Raw genomic sequence first — 25,449 nt, forward strand, 5'->3', positions numbered from 1 at the left:
CTGACTTTCTGTTTTCTGGTGGCTCTTTAAAGCCATGAAATATATGGGGTTTGTAGCTGGAAATTCACATATCCCTGAATAACCCTTCCCACGGATAGTCTGTCCGCAAAGCCTGGCTACCTCATCCTCCCAAGCCCCAATTTATACCTGTGTAACCCCAGAGAACTGTCCTGCTGTTTGCATGTCTCTTGCCTTATACTGTTACTGATTCTTAGATGGGAAGCCTGTAATCCCAGCCCTTGGGAGGTGGAGGCAGGGGGATTGGAGTTCATAGGTGTCTTTGGTTACATAGGAACTTTGAAGTCAGCCTGAGATTCTTGAAACTCCATCTCAGAACAAACAACAAAGGGTACAAAGTAAGGCCCAGTCACAAAATAAGTAAATGGATAAATAATAAAATAAAAGAAAGAAAAGGAAAGGAAATGCCAGGAGGTGGTGGTGCTCACCTTTAATCCCAGCACTCGGAGGCAATGGCAGGCGGATGTCTTGAGTTAGAGGTCAGCCTGGATGACAGAGCAAGTTCCAGGACAGCCAGGTCTACACAGAGAAATCTTGCCTCAATCAACAACAACAAAAGCAACAACAACAACAAAAGAAAAAAAGAAAGAGAGAAAGAAAGAAAGAAAGAGAGAGAGAGAGAGAGAGAGAGAGAAAGAAAGAAAGAGAGAAAGAAAGAAAGAAAGAACGAAAGAAAGAAAAAAGAAAGGAAAGGAAAGGAAAGTGCTTCTCAGTTCCCACTGTCATCACTGCTGATAAACAGCATGTGACAATAGATTGTTGTTTTGGATAACATTTGCTTTTCTGTTTGTGACATGATGACAATTCTCTTGGTAGATACTTCTATGCAGTAGAAGCACCATGGTTATTTTATTCACTAAAATATATGTATCAAATATGTGTTTCTGTTGGTAAAGAACAAAGCCCTTAGCTACATCCTTACTGGAAAGAAACAGAACAAAAGCTCTCTGGGGCTGATGCTCCCAAACAGAAGTAAAGATTTACTTCAAAAGAATTTTAGTCTTTTCTGGGCACAGAAAATTCAGATTAATCTCTCCACACTGAAAGAAAAACCAAAGCAAGGAGATGAATTTTAAAGGTCTTTTACATTTGAATAGGTCTTTCTGCTTCCAAAAGTCTAAAGTTGCCCAGATAGCAAGAGGCTTACTGTAGTGTTCATGAGATTATCTGAAACTCAGACCCAGGGAAATTAGCATCATTCAGAACTCAGTCATGCAGAAATGACATCGCATCCCTGATTGCTAAAAACTGGAAGAAAATGTTTCTTACTGGTGGGGTCAGCGCCCTAAGTTTCTACAGGTGGCTTCGTTTTAGAAATGTGCTGGGACTCCAGCCTCCTTTGCTACCTCCCAGAAGGCTTGGCCTCTTCCTGCTAATGCTAAAATATGAACATGATGCTTTAAGGAAATTATCTGCAGAAGAACAGCACGGTGCAGCTTGGCTGGGTTGGTGCTGGCATCTAACTGAGGTGGGGGGTTAATAAATCTCTTCCTTCCAAGCTCTGCCTCCAAGAGCTTTTGCTCATTCCGGATTAAAACCAGGAACTGACACACTCTGGAAGGTGTTCCAAAGTTTCCTGGAAAAAGACAGTATTAAAACTGTTTAAGGAGAGATTTTAAGAACATCTAGATACAAACTTTGCAACCGGTCTTTAAGAAATCAGAAGCTGCATAACTGAGAAGCCTAGAAATGAATGTCCAGGCTGAAATCTAGGTCTTGTTTATGGCCTGAGAGGATCACAGAGAATTTGGGAACTGCTTTCCCTCAGCAGCTGGATACACCACAGGCAGCTGCGATTAGAAAGATAACGAAATCCACATCTGCTTAGAGTTCAAATGCTATATGATTCCCCTATGAAAGTTCCTGAAGAGGCCCTATTTCTAAATTAGGAAAAAATAGGGCTTTTTGGACTGTTTTCATAGCTATCTCCACATGCCATATCACCAAAACCAATCCAACATTCTTTGGCAACACAGATCTTCAATGAGTCCTTATGACGAACCAAGGGACTAAGAAAGGGTTGGCAAAGACAAAGTCTGGTGAAAGTAGACTTCACTTACGCACTTACAGTGTATGCGTGTCTATGTACACATAATGACCAGAGGGCCAGTTCACTTAAAAGTTGAGGCTGCCTTTCATTCTGTAAAGAGAAGGATCTTATTGCCAGTATACCAGATACTTCTTGTGCCCCAGGAAAACAGATATGAGTGATCTCTAGGGTTACAAGTCAAGGAAGCAGCAATCAAAGTAGGAAAGAAGAAAAAAACCTTGCGCAAACACAGAGGCGAATGCCAGCAGCAAACCACTGAACTGAGAATAGGACCCCCGTTGAAGGAATCAGAGAAAGAACTGGAAGAGCTTGAAGGGACTTGAGACCCCATATGTACAACAATGCCAAGCAACCAGAGCTTCCAGGGACTAAGCCATTACCTAAAGACTATACATGGACTGACCCTGGATTCTGACCTCATAGGTAGCAATGAATATCCTAGTAAGAGCACCAGTGGAAGGGGAAGCCCTGGGTCCTGCTAAGACTGAACCCCCAGTGAACTAGATTGTTGGGGGGAGGGCGGCAATGGGGGGAGGATGGGGAGGGGAACACCCATAAGGAAGGGGAGGGGGGAGGGGGATGTTTGCCCGGAAACCGGGAAAGGGAATAACACTCGAAATGTATATAAGAAATACTCAAGTTAATAAAAAAAAAAAAGAAAGAAAGAAAAAGCCTTGCGTGAGCACATCAGTGACTCCAGATCTACCACAGCTAGACAGAGAGCCAGCTGTGCAGCCCTCCTCCAAGTTAAACAATCCCCACTTATTTATTTCATTCCTTTTCTTCCACAAAGTCCAGGTTTTTATTAATGATTTTAATACTGGCTGAAGCATGAGACATAAGAGAGATGGTGCTCAAAAAGTAGGACACGCTTGAGAGTATGGGTGTGAGCTTTTCTAACAGGGACTCATCCAAGTTATACAATTTGATTAGTTACAAAACGAGCAAAGTGAGAGCCATGTTATCTGCTTGTTAGGACAGTTGAAATGATCTTATGAGACACTGGACCACTCTTTAAAGGTTCAAGTGGCCATACATAAAGAAGCAGAGCATTGTCCAGAGCAGCACTGGGGAGCTTGTAAACTCAATGAGAACAGCTGAACGTTACGCCCACCACTTACTCTAACACGGCGAGCCTCCAAAAGTATTTCCTGGCAGAGGAAATGACTTAGGCCTTCCCTTTCTTTAAGTTGGGATCTCTATTTAAACCAAGTTTTATTGGTTGTTTTTTGAGAAAGAATCTCTTGGAGCTCAGCTGGCTCTGAGCTGCCCCTGAGTGATAGGGTCACAGGCATGCACCGCCATGCCCAGTTTTAAGCAGTGCTGAGGATCAGCCCCAGGGTCTGTGCCTGCTGGGCAAGCATTCTACCAACCTGAAGTGCAGCCTCAGCCCTAGAGACTTTGAGGACATTAGACTTGGTGAACTAAGCAGTTCACAAAGAACAGCACTGTGACTCTGTATAATTCCTTATATGAAATAAACATGAGAGAGAGAGTGGAGGAGTTTTTCTTTAATGGGTACAGAATTTCAGTTCTGCAAGGTGCAAAACTGCTTAAAGATGGGAGGTGGCAGTGGCTATGAAATATAGTGATTATTATAAATCTGTACTAAACAGCTAAAATGAGAGTATTCCTATGTAGGGTCTACCACAACTTTTATAAAGTCAACCAATATCTTCTTTAATAAATCTGTTGCTCACTCACAATACTTGGGGGTGGGCACTGGGAACTGAAACCATGACCCACCACCTTTTAGCTAAGTAAATTTCCACTGACCTAAGCCCTGAGCTCCTTCATTTTGAGAAAGAATTTTGCCCAAGTTGCCCACATTGGCCTTTGGTTTTTCTGCAGCTCAGGCCTACTTTGAACTAGATCCTTCTACTGCAGCCTTCAGAGAGCTAGAGTTACAGGCCTGTGCCATTAGACTCAGTTCCACTCCAATATTCCTCCTCAGTTGCTCAGGCCAGAAACCCGGACCCTTACTTCCAATTCATTTGCAATCCCAAGTCTGATCATCATCCAGAGTTGACAACAGGAAGTGTCCTCCCATCCCCATGGACACTACCTACATTTACATTTACACTACACTATGGTCTATGAAGTGGACAAGCAGAATATCTAAAACTACAACATATACACTTAGTTTAAAAAAATACTTTATTGGGCTGGAGAGATGGCTCAGTGGTTAAGAGCCCTGACTGCTCTTCCTGAGGTCCTGAGTTCAATTCCCAGCAACCACATGGTGGCTCACAACCATCTGTAAAGAAATCTGATGCCCTCTTCTGGTGTGTCTGAAGACAGCTACAGTGTACTCATATATAATAAATGAATAAATCTTAAAAAAAAAACTTTAATCACTAAAAATGCTAATGATCTTCTGAGCCTTTGATGAGGTATTTTTTGTTGGAGAAGGGTTCTGCCTCAGTGTTGATGGCTGCTGACCTGCCAGGAAGGTGGTGGATGCTCCTTCCATGAATCATGACTGACATTTTTGTTGATTTGTTTTTTGAAACAGGGTCTCACATAGCCCAGGCTTGCCTTGAACTTGATATCTAGCCAAGGACAAGCTTGAACTCCTGACCTTCCAGTCTTCCTTCCGAGTACTGTCCTGGAACTCACTCTGTAGACCAGGTTGGCCTCGAACTCAGAGATCCACCTGCCTCTGCCTTCTGAGGGCTGGGACTACAGGCATGTGCCACCATGACCAGTTCCTGATGAATGTTTTTAAATGAAACTAAAATATCAGGACAAATCCTTCCAGATCCATCAGAGGATCTGCTCTTTTATGACAGCAATTGCCCTACAATTGCCTTACAAAGTAAGATATTAATTGAAATTTCTCCTTGAAATGGCCTAGAGAAGAAGGGTGTGGACAAATCTCTTTGTTAGTATCTCTATACCTAGAAGATGCATTTCAATTATAGCCATAGATCTGTTGTACATTTTGGTAAAGTATTTGTGCCTATAGTACACAAAGCTCACTTTAGTTCATGTTTATGCTTTACAGATGTCCTGGGAGTGACTGTATTGGTCAACTTGCAAATATCTGTTATAATCAATAGAAAAGATGCATCTTAGACATTAAACTGTTAGACCACTTTGAGCAGGACTTGTTCATTAGGCTAGCAGCAGCGGGGCAGAAGAAAGCCTCTAGGGAGAGGTTAGCAGGTGTGCACAGCAACATTACTGTATGTGTATTTCTGGCTGGATGATAGGAATATGCTGATATTTTAATAGTACAGGTTTGGTAAACTCTCTTAGAAACACCATGATAGTGCATTTTGTAGTGCTGTGAATCATTTTAACTGGATCATTCAGAGAACACAGGATTTAAATTATGGCTAAAAATTCTTTTATCTTGAGGTTGCTCTTTGGTGGTTTTGTCTCCAGGGAAGGTGGGGTTAGAGTTTTTTTTCTTTTTTTCTTTTTTTTTGGAGCTGGGGACTGAATCCAGGGCCTTGTGCTTGCTAGGCAAGCACTCTACCATTGAGCTAAATCCCCAACCCCTAGAGTTTTTTTTCTAACACGCTGACTTGATATGGTATTTTACTTACCAAAACAGTCATGTATCTTTGGGATTTTTGAATTGGTGAATGGTGACAATGTATGGAAAAGTGTGGCATGAACTATGTGATTTTAGGCATCATAACTGGAACACTGTATACATATATAGGACCTAAAAGGACAGGTCACATATATTATGATCACATATATCTTTGTTCTTTTATGTTTACATTTGTTTTTTATAATGCTCATGTTAACTTTAAAAAAACATAAAGGTTGCTTTCTAAAACCTTTTCCCCATCTACCAATAAAGAGGAATTACTTCTTGACTTGTGGGTGTGGGATGGATATTGTGTTAACAGGCATGAAAACATCATCAACATCTTTGTTCAGTTCCATCAGAGCTCTTGGGTGTACTGACAATGACACTAACGTTTTAAAAGGGATCTATCTGAGCTGTAAGACCTAGAGTGGGCTTATAGTGTTCATGAACTGAGTTGAAAACAAATGTGCAGCTGTCCAAGCTGTGTGCCTCATATACAGAGTACAGACAGATGTGCCTCATGTACAGAGCACAGACAGATGTGCCTCAAGTGCAGAGCACAGACAGATGTGTTTCATGTACAAAGAACAGGCAGGTGTGCGTCATGTACAGAGCATAGACAGATGTGTTTCATGTACAGAGCACAGGCAGGTATGCTTCATGTACAGAGCACAGACAGATGTGCCTCATGTGCAGAGCCCAGACAGATGTGCCTCATGTACAGAGCACAGGCAGATGTGTGTCATGTACAGAGCCCAGGCAGATGTGCCTCATGTACAGAGCACAGGCAGAGGAGAGTTAGTGCACTTCTCAGGGGCCTTAGGATTTTGAGAATGAGCACTGGCTTTACCTAAAGTCACAGCTGTGTCAGTCCTTACAGGAGAGGCAGCCTGTCCTCCAAACCTTTGAACCCATGCACTGACTTCTCTTGATCTATGGAAGTCTTCAACGGCATCTTCTTCCAACAGAAAGCTGTTTCCTCTACCTGAGAATCTGCTGTTTTGGGTCACCCATCCTCAGTTGTCCTTTTGTGATACAGAGGTGGTTTCTTTCCTTAGAAACCACCCTCTGCTAGCATCAGACATCTGTAGCTTCTCTAGGCCTTCAGAGCTGAAGAGAGTTGGGGCCTTGCTCTGGACCAGCTATGGTTCAAGGGAATATTGTGGTTAGTTTAATCTTCTATCCTGACCACTGCTGACCACGGCAACTTCCTCCATATTAACAATAAGCTGCTTGTATATATGCTCTCTCTCTCTGTCTCTCTCTGTCTCTCTGTCTCTCTCTCTCACACACACACACACACACACACACACACACACACAGTTGAAGAAATGGTGCCGATCGATACATACCCTTCCATGACAGGGACCTACTGCAAAGCTTGAAAGTGTAAAGAACACAAAGCTGCGAGGCGTGGTCTGTCCGCGTCCACACTATTCCTTTTACTCTCTGTACAACACCTACTATTTGCCAAGAGCAACGACTTTGGAGTCAGGTTGCAAGGGTATTAAAGAGGGTCTGTTATTTGCTATGAGATCTTCCACACTGGTTCTGTTTCACTATATAGAAGATGGAGATTATCGTAGCTCGAAGGAAGAGCTGCTATGAGGGTTAAGTGAGTTATTATACTTCATGTCCTCAGAACAATACCTGGTCCTAATGGACATAACTGTGATGATGGCTAATAGCATTTTTGACCCAGCAGAGTTGTTTCCTCAGAATAAGGTATCCCAAAGCCTACAGTCAAACTGTATCGACAGGACAATGATAAAAACAGATGGGGGCTAGCAAGGTGGAGCAGTAGGAAGAAAGGCACTTGCTGCCAAGCCTGATGAAGTGAGTTTGATCCCTAGAACCCATAAGGTAGAAAGAGAGAAACAGCTCCTCAAAGTTGTCCTACAACCTTCAAGTGTGCACCATCATCTCCAAACGTCCTGAATGGGCCACTTTGCAACCGCATACACACACAAACACTATCCAATATATAAATGGAATGTTTTTAGAGGAAAATATTTGGAAAGAATAGAAAAGGGGCAATGGAAATGGGGCAAAATAGAGTTAAGAACACTTACCGCCATTTTTGCCTACGGTTCGGAAGCATCTCCAGAAGGCCCGAAGGAATGATGCCCTATTGTGAGGTGTGGCTTGTATAAAGCTGAATTCCCGGAAGAGAATGTGAGTTCCTTGGCATACGCTGTTAAAACTAGAAAGAGAAAAAAAGAAGAATTCATCATTAGATGAGAATCAGAAGGCTGGATCCAGAATGAAAAGGTAAAATCAGACAGAATAACTTATGAACAAGGGAGGGGCGTCTGGTTTTTCCACTAACAAAACTCTGAACTACAGATTCGATCAAGTCCTTCTATGAGAAAACCTTCATACAACCACAGTCCTCTGGAAGTTTTAAGGTTAATAGAGCATCTTTGTCAGTGCTTGGATAAACCGGTACTCAAGTCTTCTGGGGAACACTCCCTCTCTCCACCTGGCACCACAAACTCCCTGAGCAGGCCTTGCTTCCCTGAACACATCCACGGTACTAGGAAACTAGCCCAATCTATCCTGCCTGCTGCAAGGGTGACAGGGCTGAGGACGGGCCTGGATTGTCATCTATTTAAGGGGTAGTGCTGTACTGTATACCCCAACAATAACGCAGAGACAGATCCTATGTACCACACGATATAAAGAATTCCAAAGGAACACTAGAGACATTAAAACAAGGGTAGAAAGTGGCCCCGGATGAGAATATGAAGCCAAGCCCCAGGGCCATGTGAGTCACTGTTTAAACTAGGCCAGAGACAGGAGGGAAAAATGTATTCTGTTGCCTTTGGGTTTTCCTGCCAAAGAAATAGAGGCTGTAGAGCCCAGTGTAATCTGAAAATGGAAATTCCATAGGAGTATAGGCAATTATCCAGTAATCATCACCACCAAGGGCAGCCTTCAGACTCCAGAAAACTCCTAAACTCCCTCACAGGAAAATGTCAAGTGTAAAACATGTTCAATGAGGGACATGAGTAAGTCCAAATTCCAGTTTTCATTTGGGTGACCATATAAAAAAGGAGGGTACAGATCACTGACCTGAACAAGAAAACTTTCAAGAATCATCTAATACATTTCCTTTCTCACAGACAAGCCCCCTCAAGGGACATTGTCTATTGTCTTTAACGGAATATGTTATCATTTAGGATAGAATCAGCCTTCCTAATATTAACAGTGCTGCAATGAAATAGCAGATTAAATTCTCTTTTCATAGAAAGCTACCACAGCAATCAACTTTTAATACACTACAGGGTCAGCTGGGAACATCTGGCAAGATGTGGTGTTAGAGGTCTTTAAAGCTATTGAGGGGTTAATCTGCCGTGAAGTTTATAGCAATACCATTGTCATCTTTCAGAAGGAAAATGAAAAATACAGCAAATGAGCCAACAGAGGGAAATGGAGCAGACCACATTTCCAGCAAATGGAGTCTAAAATGATAATAATGTTCCTAAATGTATGAAGCTGCCCTGAAAAAAAAATGGTCCCAAAGTGTCTTTTATATTCAGAGAGAAAGAAAGTTAGTGTCTAGATCATAGTCTATACTGTGACTATGAAGGAACTAATGATGGTGAAATCATATCCTTAGTACAGGATTTTATTTTTAAGAGAGAGAGAGAGAGTGTGTGTGTGTGTGTGTGTGTGTGTGTGTGTGTGTGTGTGTGTGTACATGAGACAACAGGTGCCCACAGAGTCAAAGGTTTTCAATCCTCTTGGAGGTAGAGTTACAGGCAGTTGAGAGTCACCTAATGTGAATGCTAGGAATTAAACTTAGACCCTCTGCAAGTATGTGCTCTTAACTGAGTCATCCCTCTAGCCCCTCAGTGTAGTCTGAAATACTACCTCAAATGCAACATTCTCACGTGCAATAGTTTCTTGGTGATTCTATTTCCAATGCAGCACAGGCCCACTATCTCTCATTTATGAACCTCTAATACAATATGCTTTCTCTATTTTAATTTTTAAATTAACTCCTTATTTATTTATTTATTTATATATTTATTTATTTATATATTTATTTATTTATTTATTTGGGATGGAGGGAGATTTGTGTGCCATGGCATCCATGTGGCAGAGGATAACTTGTGTGAATCAGTTTTCCTCTAACATATGGGTTCTAGGCGTAGACTCAGGCCATAAAATTCAGTATGGAGCTAACTTCAGGATGGCTGCTCTTACTGTATACAAGTTCAGTGAGACGGATATTTTGGGTCTCATTAATAAAAGATAATGGTATCTTTTATTTGGAGGGATTTTGTAATAAGGTTTTAATAAAGTGGAATGGAAGAATCAACATGGAAACTACCACTAATCTTTGAGGAGGTACAAACAAAGCACCACTTCCTATTTCCTGGATTGTCTATTAGGAAGGAAGGAAGGAGAGAGAAACACGTTGGTGAAGCTTTGGAGCATCTGGGGCCTTTATACACTGTTGATAAAATACATAGTAGCCTTTCTTGAAAACAATTTTATGGTTTCTCAGTAATTCCAGTACTAGTTAATACGTATATCAGAGCATGTAGCGGGAGCCTCTTCCACCCCGGTGCTCCTACAAGGAGATGAGAGACAGGAAAATGCCCAAAAGATTGTGGGCTACCCAGCCTGGCTATGCAGTAGAAAATCAACAAAGAGACTGTCTCAAACAAGGTAGGAGGTGAGGACCAACACCCAAGACTGTCAGCTGACTTTCACATGCACTTTCTTGCACACTGTGGCCACAGTCATACACACAAACGCACACAACAAATACAAGAAGGGGAAGGAAATTCTTAAGCAAAATGAGGCTGTGTCTACAAACACCTTCAAGGAAGAGACATGCTTTTTAAATTTGGTGTTTTTACTTAACATTTTTTTGTTGTTTAAAGACCATTTCTATGCTTTCTTTGTCTAACTAAGGCCCCCAGCCATGCTTACTGGCTATTTTCCTTCCATCAGTTTTCCTCATGTAGGCTGAGATGTCAGTGCACAGGCACATCTTGAATGAGAGGTTTTCCTGTCACTGAGGAACAAAGTCATCCAGATCTTACAGAGGATGACGTCATACTCTATAATACCATGATGATGTCACAGACTCTGGCACTGAATTCCTGCACATTATGAACCATGGGGTATTTAAATTTCACTATGAAAACTCATTCTTTCAGTTGTCGGGTTTTGCTGAAAGACTGGAGTTTTGTTCTTCAAAAAGTTGGCAAGCCCTAAAGATATGTTCCTCTGTACAAATTGGTCCCTGAAGTAACAATTCCTGGATTTGTTCTTTCCTTCCTTGTGAAACTCAGACAGGCCTAAAGCTCTTCAATGTTTTCTTTGCACTGCCTATCTACTACAGAATTTGGCAACAGTGACCTGATGAGAGAAGTCGGCGGAGCGTGACCACTCAGCCTGTGCTGCAGAACCCTGATGCGGTTTAGACAACACACTTGAGCACAAGCTGCCTCACCCCCACTGCTCCTTCTACAGAGCTCCAAAGCCCTTCCCAGACATGAATTCAGCCACAGTGTTCCTCACTACTTCACTGTCCTGTGGCCATTTGTGAGCTGCTATTCTAACGTGCAGTATACCTGCTGTGGGAGAAAGTGAGCAATGAGCCTATGTACAAGGATATTGATAAAGGTGATTTTAATATGTAGTGCACTTGGAATGAGCTTCTGTACACAGATATGAATCAGGAAAGCAGTTGAATTCATTGACTGCATTCTCTGAAGCAACAAAGAAGTGTGAGTGGACTAGAATACAGAGACCCAGCCAGCTGGATGGCTTAGCAGGTAAAAGCATCTGCCTTCAAGACTGTCATTAACCCCGGATCAACGTGCTATGAAGAGAGAACTGACTCTGGCTAGCTGTCCTCTAGCCTCTAAACACACTGCATGGCACTCATATGTATGCACACACACACACACACACACACACACACACTCTAAATCAATCAATAATGTGATTTAGCAAAACAACCGAAATCCGATGCCTGCCACACTGCAGGTGCCTGCTGAGCCTCTTTGTCTCCGTGTTGTCATCAGTGGCTTAGTTACAAGTGCATATCCAGGATCTTTAGGCTTCTAAAATAATTCCCGACTGGGCTATGGAGAGGAGTGCTCTGACTCAGCAGGTAAGGAGCACTGACCTGAATTTCATCCCTGAGATCTATACATTGGAAAGAGAGAACTAACTCTTGAACATTGTCTTCTAGGCCAGGCATAGTAGTGTACATCTTTAATCCCAGTATTTGACAGGCAGAGGCAGTCAGATCTTTGTGAGTTTGAGGCCAACCTGGTCTACATATGTGGTCCAAGACTTCACATAGACCTTGTCTCAAAACCAACTAACCAAACCAAAACAAAACAACAACAACAAAAAACAAACAACCCCAAAACCAAAAAACATTGTTTTTCTGACCCCCCCCATGTGTCATACACAAAAATGTAAATGTAAAACAACAACAGATTTTGGAAGAAATTCAGTAGGGGCTTGTTGGAATTGGTTCTAATGCTTCGTCTTAATTCGGCTCCCAAAAGCCACACTTCCAGACCTGAGGGTCCCTTCTCCGAGCTGGCTTCAATTGGTAATAAAGAATTGCTGTATAGCCAATGACTGGGCAAGGAGATGAAGGTAGGACTTTTAGATTTTGAGGACAAGGAACCTAGGGAGAGGCAAGAAGAGGAGAACTGCCAAGACTCGGAGGCAGAGGGATTTAAGAGCAATAAGAGAGAAATCATCCAACAATGTAGGTGGAAAGGGAAAAGCAGCCTTTCCCCTATGGGGTGGGGGAGGGGGCTGCCCGGATGCTAACAGGGCAGCAGCATAGATAAAATAGAAATTTAGAAGGTATTAAGCCAGGAATACTGGAGGGGAATGTTTACTAGTCACAGGGAGGTTTTGAAGTGCTTAGCCATTGAGCCAGTCAAGGCATATCAAAATTAGCGCTCTCTCTCTCTCTCTCTCTCTCTCTGTGTGTGTGTGTGTGTGTGTGTGTGTGTGTGTGTGTGTGTGTGTGTGTGTGTGTGTGTCTTTCATTGGTGAAGCCAGATCTCCTGGGTGGGTGCAGCACTCACCCGACCCATCTGGAGCCAAAGCGGATTAACTAATTCACCGCTACAGGGACTAATTCAATCACTGTCTCACTGTATCGGCATAGGTGAACCAATTCAAGAAATCTAGCTGTTACTGTGTCAGATGCAATTCATAATTTCTGAAACAGTGAAAGACTCAGATGAGCCTATCAGGTCTCTTCTGCCATAGCTTAAAGCACTGGCATTCAAACCAAGATTTATTTTTCTGCCAAAGTAACTACCATAGCAGAGTTCATTTTCAGATTGTGATATTAGTGATATTATTTTACTGCATTGAGAAGAAAAAAACTTATGATATCTCACAGGCCTTAAGAGCTATAGAAAGTCTTTGTAGAGGAAAGATAAAGTCCCAGTTTCTTTCCTTGGTCACTTCAAATGCAGTCATCTTCCTAAAATAGAAGTGGAATAAAGCACTTGTCACAAATAGGCCTGCTGCTAAGGGTAGAGGAGCCTGTTTCCATACAGGTTAACTCTGCAGAGAGGCTGGGCCAAGGTACTTAGTTCTCACATGCTGCTTCTCTTTGAGAGTAAGCTCTCCCTGGCAGGATCTTGGCTTACAGTATTCTATGCTGATTATTTTGTATGTGTGTGGGTGTGTTTCTGAGTGTTGTGAGGACACCCTGTAAGAATAGATTCTTTCCTTCCACCACAAAGATCCAAGGAATGGAACTCAGGCTACTACCGGTATGCTCCCTACAGGCAATCAAGCTTGTCAACAGGTTCCTGTATCCACTGCCACTTCACCAGGTCAGGGCCTTTGTTTATAATAGTCAAATTCCTGAATACACTGCCATTACACCAGGTCAGGGCCTTTGTTTATAACAGTTGAATTCCTGCCAGGGCTTAATTTTTTTTCTTTTCCCCCCTTTCTTTGTCATTATGTGATTATGGGTGTGTGGGTGTGAACATGAGTGCAAGTATCTTCAGAAGCAGGAGAGTAGGTCTTGCATCCCATGGAGCCAGGGTTATAGGTGGTTGTAAACTGCTCAGGGTGGGTACTAGGAAACGAACTCAGATTCTGCAAGTATAGTATATGCTCTTAAGGGCTAGGCCAACTCTCCACTCCTCTTTTTTCTTTAAGACAGCCTCACTATATAAGCCAGAATGTTAAGATGCTTGTGTTCTCTCTATATCTCTCTCTGTCTCTCTCTCTCTGTCTCTCTCTCTGTCTCTCTCTCTCTGTCTCTCTCTCTGTCTCTCTCTCTGTCTCTCTCTGTCTCTCTCTCTGTCTCTCTGTCTCTCTCTGTCTCTGTCTCTCTGTCTCTCTCTCTCTCTCTCTCTCTCTCTCTCTCTCTCTCTCTCAGCACTTGAGTGAGAACATGACACACATGTGGAGGTCAGATGGCAACTTTCAAGAATTGGTTCTTTCCCAAAGCAGAGTCTCTTGTTGTTTCTGTTATGGGGCACATTCCAGGCTGGCCAGCTACAAACTTCAGGGCAATTATCCTGTCTTCATGAGGTTCTGAGGCTGAACTCAGGCCGTCAGTTTGTACACACACTTTTACCTACTAAACCATCTCGCTGCCTCTATAATGTTCTTGAGTTCACAATCCTCCTGGTTCAATCTTCTGAGCACTAGGATTACAAGTGTGCACCCACACATGCACACACACACACACACACACACACACACACACACACACACACACACCTGCTAGAGTTTCAAACACCCTTTGAAGTCTTCAGACTTCCAAACACATCCCTTTACACCCGGCATGCTAAAGCCCATGCTGACTGTCTGCACACCACCCCCTTCCCACTGAGAATTCGAAAAGAAGCAAGCCCATGAAGCATCAGCTGGGCACAAGGGGACACTTACAGCTCTGATTAGGTTGGTCACTCAGTGCAAGCAGGACAGGGAAAGCACGCACCTCAGAATGGGAAATCAACAAAGCACTGGGTATTACTGACTCTATACTCTAAAGCAAAGGAAAATATAAAGTACAAATATCATGGTAATTAAAATGCTTTTCACATGCTGTATTTTAAAATCAGGTTGCTTTGATGTCCTTTGTCTTCTTACAAGGTCTTTGATCTTTTTACCCAAGGCTTCTGAAAGAGCGCTTGGTGGTAGTGCTTCCAGGACCTTGCCTAGTTTCACTCAAAATCCACAGTAATTGTGTTTCTATTTTCTCTGGGGAAACAAAACGTCCTCTAACTGTGCAGAAGTGCCTGGACACGGGCTGCTTCGCCTTGGCGTGTTTTCCAGGACTCTGCCTCACCACACTCTCTGCTGTGCAAGTCTTGCACACCTTTTAACCCTGTCACCTCTTCTCTGCATTCTGTCCTTAACACACACACATCTCTCTTGTCACCAGCTCTCCGTGTCTATGTTTAGTGTTGCAGGTGAGGATCTCTTCAGACATCTGCAAATCCTCCATTTCCCTCTGATGGGATTCTTCTCAGCCAGACCTCATAGCAGCTTTTCTCTAGTTTCCTACCAGAGCACCTACTTTGCATCTAATTTCCTTCTTTCCTGTTCCATCTTTAGCTTCTTCAGCTCACTGCTAACACAGTCTTTGCTTCTGCCTTGACGCTGCACATCTGTTCTGCACTAAAACCCTTTCCTTTTCTTTGGATGTGCTAGAAATTAACCAGAGCCTCACACATGCCAGAGAAGCACTCCAGCACTGAGCTGCACCCTCGTTCCTGAGCACAGTTGTTCTGAGACAGGTTTTTGCTACACAGCCCAGGCTCAGGGAAACCTGAGAACCCATTGCTTCAGTCTCCTGAGAGCTGGGATCATTACAGTCCACTTCTCCACGTCCAGAATATCTTAAGGCGAATTTCATTTTATTTCTTTTGTGTCTGTACCTGTAACTTTTAGGTCATTTTAGATTATCGTTTTGTTCTTACTATAAACTCCCAAAAGACTCCCATTATTTCCATTAGTATCATCTAAAAATTCCACTGAAAATCCAGTACTACAGGTATTTGTGTATGGAGGGGTGTGTGTTTTACAGTGCACTGTGAAAGTAAGAAGACAGCTATTTGGAGTCAGTTCTTTCCTTTTACCATATTGGTTCCAGGGATTAAAATCAGATCAAGCTTGACAGCAGACACCTTTACCCACAAAGCCAGTGATTTCCAACTGTCCTTATGCCGTGACGCTTATACAGTTCCTCATGTTGTGGTGACCTCTAACCATAAGATTATTTTTGTTGCAGCTTCATAATTGTTATTTTGCTGTTTTTAATCATAATGTAAATATCTGTGTGCTCTGATGATCTTAGGCAACCCCTGTGAAAGTGTTATTCAACTTCCAAAGGGGTTGCAACACACAAGTTGAAACACTGCAATAAGCTGACTAGCTGGCCCTCCAATATTATTTGTATGAGGCTCTAAGATATTATAAAGCCACTTCCTCAGTAACAGCCTGTTTAAAAACTAGAAGTAAGCCTGGCATAGTGGTCTACACCTTTGACCCAAGCTCTGAAGGTAGAGGCAGATCTCTGAGTTCAAGGACAACCTGGACTACAAAGCAAGTTTCAAGATAGCCAAGGCTACACAGAGAAACCCTGTCTCAAGAAACCAAAACAGCAGTGAGTATATGGAACCTGAAAAGGCCACCTCCTGTAGCCAGGTGGGAACCCCATTAGAGAGATGGGGACACCAACCCACCCACAAAACTTTCAAAGTCTATCCTGTGTACAAGAAATACAGGGGTGGGGGTGGAGCAGAGACTGGGGGAATGCCCAACTGGCTGGTCCAACTTGAGACCCATCTCATGAACAAACACCAATCCCTGAAACTATTGATAATACTCTGTTGTGCCTGTAGATAGGAGACTAGCATGACTGTCCTCTGAGAGGCTCCATCCACCAATTGACAAAAACAGATGCAGAGTCCCACTGCTAAACATTGGACAGAGCTCAGGGACTCCTATAGAAGAGTTGGGGGAAGAATTGAGGGCCCTGGAGGAGATAGAAAATCCATAGGAAGGTCAACAGAGTCAACTAACATGGACCCTTGGGGGATCTCAGAGACTGAACCACCATCCAAAGAGCTATTCCTAGGACCATGGGCTGGACCTAGGCCCCCTGCTCATATGTAGCAATGTGCAGTTTAGTCTTCATGTGGGTCCCCCAACAACTGGAGGGGACTATCCCTAAAACTTTTGCCTGTCTGTGGAATTCATTCCCCAACTGCCTTGTCTGGCCTCAGTGGGAGAGGATATGCCTAGCCCTGGCAGAGACTTGATGTGCCAGGATGGTGAGATATGGCAAAGCAGCGGGAGGCTCTACCCTCTAAGAGGAGAAGAGGAAGGACGATGGGAGGGATATGTGAGGGGGGACTAGGAGGGAGGATAGCAATCGGAATGTAAAATGAATAAATAAGTTAGTTAAAACAACAATAAAACCCCTAAAAGTATTAAATTGTCAGATTTCTTGGTTCAAAGTCTAGTCATTCTCAAACCATCATCTTTTGTTCTTATCAAGATTACATGATAATACATGTATGAAAAAATCCTCACATGAATGTATTAGTAATAGATCAGATCATGTTAGATATAAGTCATCATTCAACACTTGATCTTAGCCAAAAGGCCGAGAAGCGATAATAAGTCATCATTCAAAATGGCAATAAAGTGGAAAGGTGGGCTGTGCTGAGTCCAATCTTTCCTTCCTGGGTATCATCTGAACCTGTGGATCATACTTCTTGGATATCATACTTCTCCTGAATCACTCAGCTCCTGCTGTGGCTAGGGTTATCTTCTTTTTGTTATTTTGTGCTTATTGGCCCCAGACTTAGTCTCACTTCCACAACAATTTCTTTCAGGGGCGACCTATACTTACATCCTAAAGCCACTAATAACCGTATGCATCTTTCAAGCACCCATTTTTCAGATGTTGGTTAAAGCTCCTTTGTGTGTGTGTTGTTTTACCTTTCCAAGCTCAAGTCCATTGCGGGTTCAGCAGATTAAACTCAAGCTGCCAGGCTTGGAAGCCTTGATCATAACTCTGCCATGTCAGCAGCCTGGGCATTCCCCACACTCTGCTGTGGCTGCGACAAGCATTCAAGGCAAGCACATAGGAGAAGGATGAACTGTGGACTCCTAGCTATTTAAGATGTCCCAGACCAGCCTGGGCTACAAGTCCCTGTCTCAATAACACCAGAGAGCGCGCATAGATAGCAAATCTCATGAAATCCACAAGGATGGCTACTTCTCAGCACTGGAAAGAGCTCATAGGTGCAACTTTTCTAACGCACACAATGTTCAGAGTTTAATTCACAGCACAGAAAAGCAAAAGAAAACTATTTTCCTACCAACCTTAACAAAAAGATCTCCTTAGGTAAGGGATTAAAAGACAAGTGGCAGGCAATTCATGCAAATAGTAATATGCATAAACACATCTAAGAAAACAAACCACTGGTAGAAGCACTGAGTAAGCTAGCAGTCTCACTTCTGAGGACACCGTTATCAGGAACGAAGACAGAACCTGGAGCTCCGTGATACAGCAAGACTGGCTGCCAGAAGCCACGCAGGCTTCCTGATTTCTGCCTTTTCAGTGCTAGGGTTTCAGCTGGGCACCATTCTGGGCTTTTATTTTTTTTTTAAAGATTTATTTATTTATTATATATAAGTACACTGTAGCTGTCTTCAGATACACCAGAAGAGGGAATTGAATCTCTTTACAGATGGTTGTGAGCCACCATGTGGTTGCTGGGAATTGAACTCATGACCTCTGGAAGAGCAGTCGGGTGCTCTTAACCGCTGAGCCATCTCTCCAGCCCGTTTTTTTTTTTTTTTTTTTTTTTTTTGGTTCTTTTTTTCGGAGCTGGGGACCGAACTCAGGGCCTTGCGCTTCCTAGGTAAGCGCTCTACCACTGAGCTAAATCCCCAGCCCTTATTTTTTTTTAATTTATTTTTAATTTATTTTTTTTTAATTTATTTTTAGGTAAAGTAGAAATTTCTGGTTTCTTAACAACTCAGTTGTGTCACGACGTGATGTTTTTCTGGAAGCTGTCTTGTGAGAGGATATTTGATATTTTGCTTAAAACAGACACTTGGGAGGGTGTGTGATGTTTAGAAAGAATATAAATGGAACCCCACAAACAGTGAGAGGCTCTTGCATTGCTATACTGTACACGCTTCAATTCTTCTCTGGTCTCCACTGGTCTCCACTTTGTCGAGAAATACGCATAAAGAACTTTTCGTGGTATTCGCCGACTCTAGCTGCATGCAGATTCAGCAGAGCCTTACTGTTTTGTGTTTGGTGTTCACTACTGAATTGTACTGCTGGTATCCTGACAAGGAAGAGTGGAATTGCCCCAAAGAACTATTTTTAAACAGGTCTACAACCCTTTTCCTATTAACTGTCTTTCTCCCCTACCTCTGGTCAGTGGGCTGGAGGAGAGGTTGAAGCATTTCAGAAGCTACATAAAGTGGGTTGTAAACCGAAGCTTACACGAGTGCAGGTCTTCATGCTCACAGAGGCAGCACTTTACCAACGGAGTCGTCAATGCTAACCACGCACATGTTAGAACAGATCTGGAATGGAAATGACTATGTCGGGCTGGGAGGTAGCTCAGTTGGTAGTGTGACTGTTTAGCGTGCAAAAAACCCTGGGTCCAATCTCTACCATCCCAAAATAAAGGGTGGTGTTCATGGATCTAACCCTCAGCATTTAAGATGTGGAGGCAGGAGGATGAAATGCTCACATTCACATACCGGAGAGAATAGCCAAGCCAAATCTTACTACTTCCTAATCTGTATGGTTTAGGCCCGATGTGTAGAGTTTTGTGTCTCAATTCCCCACCCCCAGCCCCTGAGACTGGTTTTCTCCGTGCAGCTCTGGCTGTCCTGGAACTTGCTCTGTAGACCAGACTGGTCTTGAACTCCCAGGGATCCTCCCGCCTCTGTCTCACAAGTGCTGGAATTAAAGGTGTTGAGATACCACCACCCAGTCTTCAATTACATTTTATTATTGGTTTTTAAAAAAATCTTTTTCATATAGTATATTTTGATCCTTCCTTCAGATTCCCCTCACCTTTCTACTCAGCCAACTTCACATTCTTTCTCTCTCTAAAAGGCAAGCAGGCAAACAAATCTAAAACCAAAAAGACAAACACACACACCAAAAACACAGTCCATTTTGTGTTGGCCAACAATTCTTGAGCATGGGCCTGCCCTTTAGTGTCACTGATAAATCCAGTGTCACTCACTGTAGAACTAATTGTGCCTCTCCCAGAAGGTTTCAATTGTCCTTTGTTATGGGTAAAACTTGGTGTACCCACTTCCTCTTCTCCATGCTAGGCTCAATTATTTTTTTAATTTCTAAGATTTTACATTATTAGTTTGTTGTGCATAAAATCTATGAAAGTTTGACTTTTCTAAAAATATTAGTTTTAGGACATGAGTACTTTTCAAGAATCTACATGGTATCTGGCTGTAAGAGATAACTTTAAAAATGGACACATAAGGGCTGGAGAGATGGCTCAGTGGTTAAGAACACCCGACTGTTCTTCCAGAGGTCATGAGTTCAATTCCCAGCAACCACATGGTGGCTCACAACCATCTGTAAAGAGATCCGATGCCCTCTTCTGGTGTATCTGAAGACAGCTACAGTGTACTTATATATAATAAAATAAATCTTTAAAAAAAAAAAAATGGACACATAAGAGATGATAGCTTTGGCAAGGTATGAAAAAATAAAAGCAATTTTCTTCAGAAGACCTAGTATAGAATAAGATGGGGTTCACAATGGGATATTTCTTTTCTTGTCAAAGTATGGGAGAACTATCATTACAACATTATATATTTTTTCATTTTTTATTTCTGAGGAGGGTCATATGTTATTTCCTAGGCTGGCCTTGAATACATGGTAATTTCCCTGCCTTAGCCTCCTATATGCAGAGATTACAGATGTGAATTAAAATATTTAGCTGTTGAAGTAGCTTTATAATGAGATGGTAAAATATTTTAAAAATATTTGTTGACAGGGACAGGGCATTAATACGACTCTGTGTAAAGGTACTTGTCGCTAAGTCCGATGACTGAGTTTGAACCCCAAGATCTACACTTTAGAGAGAACTGACTCCCACAAACTGTCTTCTGATCTCTATACACACACACACACACACACACACACACACACACACACACACATGCCACATATGCATGCCTTCATTCAAATAAATAAATGTAATAAAAACCTTAAATTTGGGGGGGGACTAAATGGCATATTTTTATATACTCCAAATCCCTTCATGGGACACTACTATCTTTCATCTGGAATGTTGTGATGTAGTAACAAAAGCTAATTTGTTGGCTAAGGGAGTGCTATAGTTTCACTGTGCTGCCCACCCCAGGCTTATGTTGAAGTTTAATTACCATATAACACCATAGAGAGGTGGAAAGTGAAGGAGATAATTATAATTAGGTCATAAGGACTCTGCTGTCATCAGTGATCGGGGCCATCATCGCTGTCCTTATCTCTCTGTCTCTCCACTGTGGCATCTTCACCTTGTTACAATGCAGCAAAAGCCCCAGTGGATAGAGCCCTCAGTCTTAGACTTACCAGCCAGAGCTAGAAGCCAAGTCAACTCCCACTGCTCAGTTATCGTTTCCCCAGTCATCAGCATTCTGCCCGGGCAGCAGAAATAGATGAAGACAGTGCGTAAGGCGGGAGAGAGGGAAATACTGACACAATGGAAAGACAGACCAAAGAGGAGAGAGGCACCCAGGGACTGCCAGCACCTAGGCCCCATCTCTCAGGAGATATCACTGAGTTCTTGACCTAGTTTCTCTGGCAGGAGATCTTTTCTTGTCCCAGAAAAGACTTGTGGAGACAGAGAGGATTAAAAAAATAATATTGTTAAGAAGTGAGGTTGCTTGGCTTTGCAGTTTTCTAGCTGGGATCCCTTTATCTTTCTTGAGAGCCCCCCAGATCTCTTTTATTCTAGGTCAGTAATTTAACACTCTCAGTTCTCAATTCAAAGCCTGTAATGACCTTGCTGTGCTGAATTATTACTCCAGGATATAGAAAAAGAAAGAGAGAGAGAGGGAGAAAAACCCTCTAAAAACAACAGAGGCCTTTTGATCAGAGGACCAAACTGCAGCTTGCTGTAACTCAAGCTGTCCATTCTTACATGGCAGGAATTAAGGACTCCCCCTGCCAGGCAGGACCCTATTAAAAGACAATAGCTGTTTGAAAAGGGTAAGCAAGTTGATATGGATATAATAGGCCACATATGGGGGCCTCTTTCTACTCTGAAATAAAGCTCCTTCTTACAGTTCTGAGCTGGGAAGTCTAGCATTCAGCAAGGCAGAAGGAGGCAGGATAGAAGAGAGTGAGTTGCCATGCAGAGATGCTTAAAGGTACTTCAGAAAAAGAAAGAAAAGACCTGAAGAGTGCTTTGGAAGAGAGGAGCATCAGTCACTGAGCACAGAGCCTTTCAGAACAGGTGCTTTTTGGTCAAAGAGCCTTTAGCACCAATGATGGCAAGAATTTGGCTGGAATCAGTCGGTATCTGTAATGGATCAACAACAACAAAACCCCAATAAATACAGCAGTAATCTCTTACCAAAAATAGAGCGGTTGGCCAAAAGTAATCCTCACTGCTGGCTAACCTAGTGTAGCATCATGTAAACTCTAGATTACCACCTAAGGCCACTTACTATTTCTTGGATGCCATTTTTCACAGAAACCCAGCAAAACAAAGATGCACACCCTACAGAGCTGCCTGTAAATCATACCCCCCCTAAGAGAAAGAATGGTAACCACAGGACACAGAGTCTCACACTGTGTTAGCTGGCCCATGTTTGCCTGTCCATTGCCTGAAACACTCTTCCCATTAGCGGGTGAAGCCTTTGAAGGATCTTCAACCCACAACAGAATTTCCCATCTACTCTTTTAGCTATCCCTAAAATCTTGTTAACATGATGCAAAACAAGGAAAAATTTAAGAGTGATTTAAGGCATTTAAACACATTAATCTGTTTATTTATAACTCAACTATGTCATCAAATTCCTCCGTGAAAATATCAGAAAAGTGTCTTCTTCCCTTCTCTATCGTTTGCCAAATAAATGTCCTTCCGTTGCCATCCATTGCACTTAATGGGCTATCCTGATGGGATAACAACCAAAGGCAAATGCAGGATCTCCAGTGCTTGTCCCGCTGAATGTCTGAGATAGAACAAAGCTCATCTTTAGCAAATAAAGATTTTGTCCATTGAAGAAAGGGTCTAGATTTCTAAGGGGACAAAATGTGTCCATCCTAGATCCGAAAGAACAGGAACATCCTTTGTATTTTGAATGTAGTAAGATGAATATGTAAAAGGGAAAACAACATCGGAATACTGGCACTGCTGTCTGTGTAAAACACGATCTGCCACAGCTACCCTCTGGCCATAATTTACATTGTCCCTAAAGTAAACTGTAACTCAGCCCCTCTGTCTGATTTCATTGTGCGTCAACCTCAATTCAGTAATCTTGTCATACAAATCAAGCCTGGAACTGGGTTGTGAGGGTAAGGAAAACAGGAAGGCAAGAAGACAAATATCACATGTTCTCTCTCCTAGGGGGAGCCCAGGGTGTGTGTGTGTGTGTGTGTGTGTGTGTGTGTTGAACATGTAGTAAATTTAAGGCTAACCAGGGTAACATGCAATCCTATTTCAACAACAACAACAACAACAACAACAACAACAACAACAATAACAACAACAACAACGAAAGATGGGCTGGAGAGATGGCTCAGCGGTTAAGAGCACTGACTGCCCTTCAAGTGGTCCAGAGTGTAATTCTCAGCAACCACATGGTGACTCACAACCATCTGTACTGGGGTCTGATGCCCTCTTCTGGTGTGTCTGAAGACAGCTACAGTGTGTTCATATATATAAAATAAATAGATCTTTATTTAAAAAAAACAGTAACAACAACAAAACATGTTTAAGTAGTTTGGCTTCAAGTAGGAAAAATTCAGTCTCTTTCTCTATCATCATTATTATGCTCAAGATGTCAGCCCCAAATCTGGCCAGCCTCAGGATAAAACAGGAAACCAGATGCAGATGTCACGTGACACTACTGACCCTATTTGATCAAGGCTGTGTCTACTACCATGCGCTGTTTTGGTACATAGACCAGTTAGATCCCATCTGTTATATCTGTCTTTACTTCAAGTCATTTTCAGTTGGGGTTCTGGACTTGTTGCCAAATGTCTTTCCATTCGTTGCATACTCTCTGAGGACAAAGCACTTGACAGTTTCTTAAAATCCATCCCAGCACTTAGTACAGAAACAGACACAAAGTAAATTCTCAAAAAACATGAAATATAAAATAAAAATATAAAAACAATTAGTATTTTCCCCAATTGGCAGCAAAATTGTAAAAGGGCACCAGCCCTTAGTAGGACCCCAGACTTACTTAGTATGACTGACTCCATGAGTCGGGCTATAAAATTCAGCATGCAGACAGCATCACGTGACAATAAAACAAAGGTCTAATCCATCGAAGTCCACAGTTCTAAATGCACTAACTTTGCTTTTGGGCTTCCGTAGTTCTGCTTCTGGCTATCTGTTCTTGTTAACTGAAGTATCTCAACATAGAACATGGTTTTTCTCCTTAAAAGCGCACCCTGAGGGTGGGAGAGATGGCTCAGCGGTTAAGAGCACCTGACTACTCTTCCAGAGGTCCTGAGTTCAATTCCCAGCACCCACATGGTGGCTCACAACCATCTGTAAAGAGATCGGATGCCCTCTTCTGTGTATCTGAAGACAGCTACAGTGTACTTATATATAATAAATGAATAAATCAAAAAAAAGAGTTAGCAAGCTGAGAATCTTACAAGCTAGCTTATTAAAAAAAAAAAAAAAAAAAAAAAAAAAAAGCTCACCCTGAGAAACACTCAGGGCTATCCTGGGGTCCTGAACACCCAGTGTAGTCGCAGCCAGCTAATAAAGACTTTCTATTGGTTTAAATCCATGTCTTCTCTGGTGAATACCCCACAACAAATATTAAAAGGGGAACAGGAAACCACAAACTTTCTAATTTACAAGATATAAAAGAGTTCTTTTGAAACATTTTGTTTGAACTTTAATATTAGGCCCAAGGAAAGCCAAGTTAGTATTAGAACTCCTCCTCCCGACTTATTCCTATAAGGGACAGAAGGAAGACAGCTGGGTCTGCCCCCTCATAAACATGATCTAAATGGGGGCTCAGACACGACAGTGTCATGTCATAGTTGTAAAGAAACACCTTTCTCAATGAATCAAAGCTTATCTGTCAAGCAACTCCTATAACCACCATGGCTTCCTTCCTTCCCTCCTTCCCTCCTTCCTTCCCCCCTTCCCTCCTTCCCTCCTTCCTTCCCTCCTTCCTTCCTTCCCTCCTTCCTTCCTTCCCTCCTTCCTTCCTTCCCTCCTTCCTTCCTTCCCTCCTTCCTTCCCTCCTTCCTTCCTTCCCTCCTTCCTTCCTTCCCTCCTTCCTTCCCTCCTTCCTTCCCTCCTTCCCTCCTTCCTTCCCTCCTTCCTTCCCTCTTTCCTTCCCCCTTCCCTCCCTCCTTCCCCCCTTCCCTCCTTCCTTCCCTCCTTCCTTCCCTCCTTCCTTCCCTCCTTCCTTCCTTCCCTCCTTCCCTCCCTCCTTCCTTCCCTCCCTCCCTCCTTCCTTCCCTCCCTCCCTCCTTCCCTCCTTCCCTCCTTCCCTCCTTCCTTCCCTCCTTCCTTCCATACTTATTTATTTTTAGGTAGGGTCTCAATATACTGAGACCCCCTATATAACCCAAGATATCCTCAAA

The 25,449-nt window shown here is 42.6% G+C and overlaps 1 protein-coding gene across 10 annotated transcripts in view; it reads right to left on the bottom strand.

Moving 5' to 3' along the window:
• Window positions 1-25,449, bottom strand: part of Cstpp1 (centriolar satellite-associated tubulin polyglutamylase complex regulator 1) — a 164,301-nt gene that overhangs the window by 93,798 nt on the left and 45,054 nt on the right. For all 10 annotated transcript variants that reach the window (XM_087650864.1, XM_087650861.1, XM_087650860.1 and 7 more), the window contains exon 3: window positions 7,688-7,818. In XM_087650864.1, coding sequence (XP_087506990.1) covers window positions 7,688-7,716 — 29 coding nt within the window. In that variant the 5' untranslated portion in view covers window positions 7,717-7,818. The remainder of the gene's footprint in view (window positions 1-7,687; window positions 7,819-25,449) is intronic.

Source organism: Rattus norvegicus, chromosome 3 (genome assembly GCF_021556685.1).
Source record: "Rattus norvegicus strain SHRSP/BbbUtx chromosome 3, alternate assembly SHRSP_T2T, whole genome shotgun sequence".
Lineage (NCBI taxonomy): Eukaryota > Metazoa > Chordata > Mammalia > Rodentia > Muridae > Rattus > Rattus norvegicus.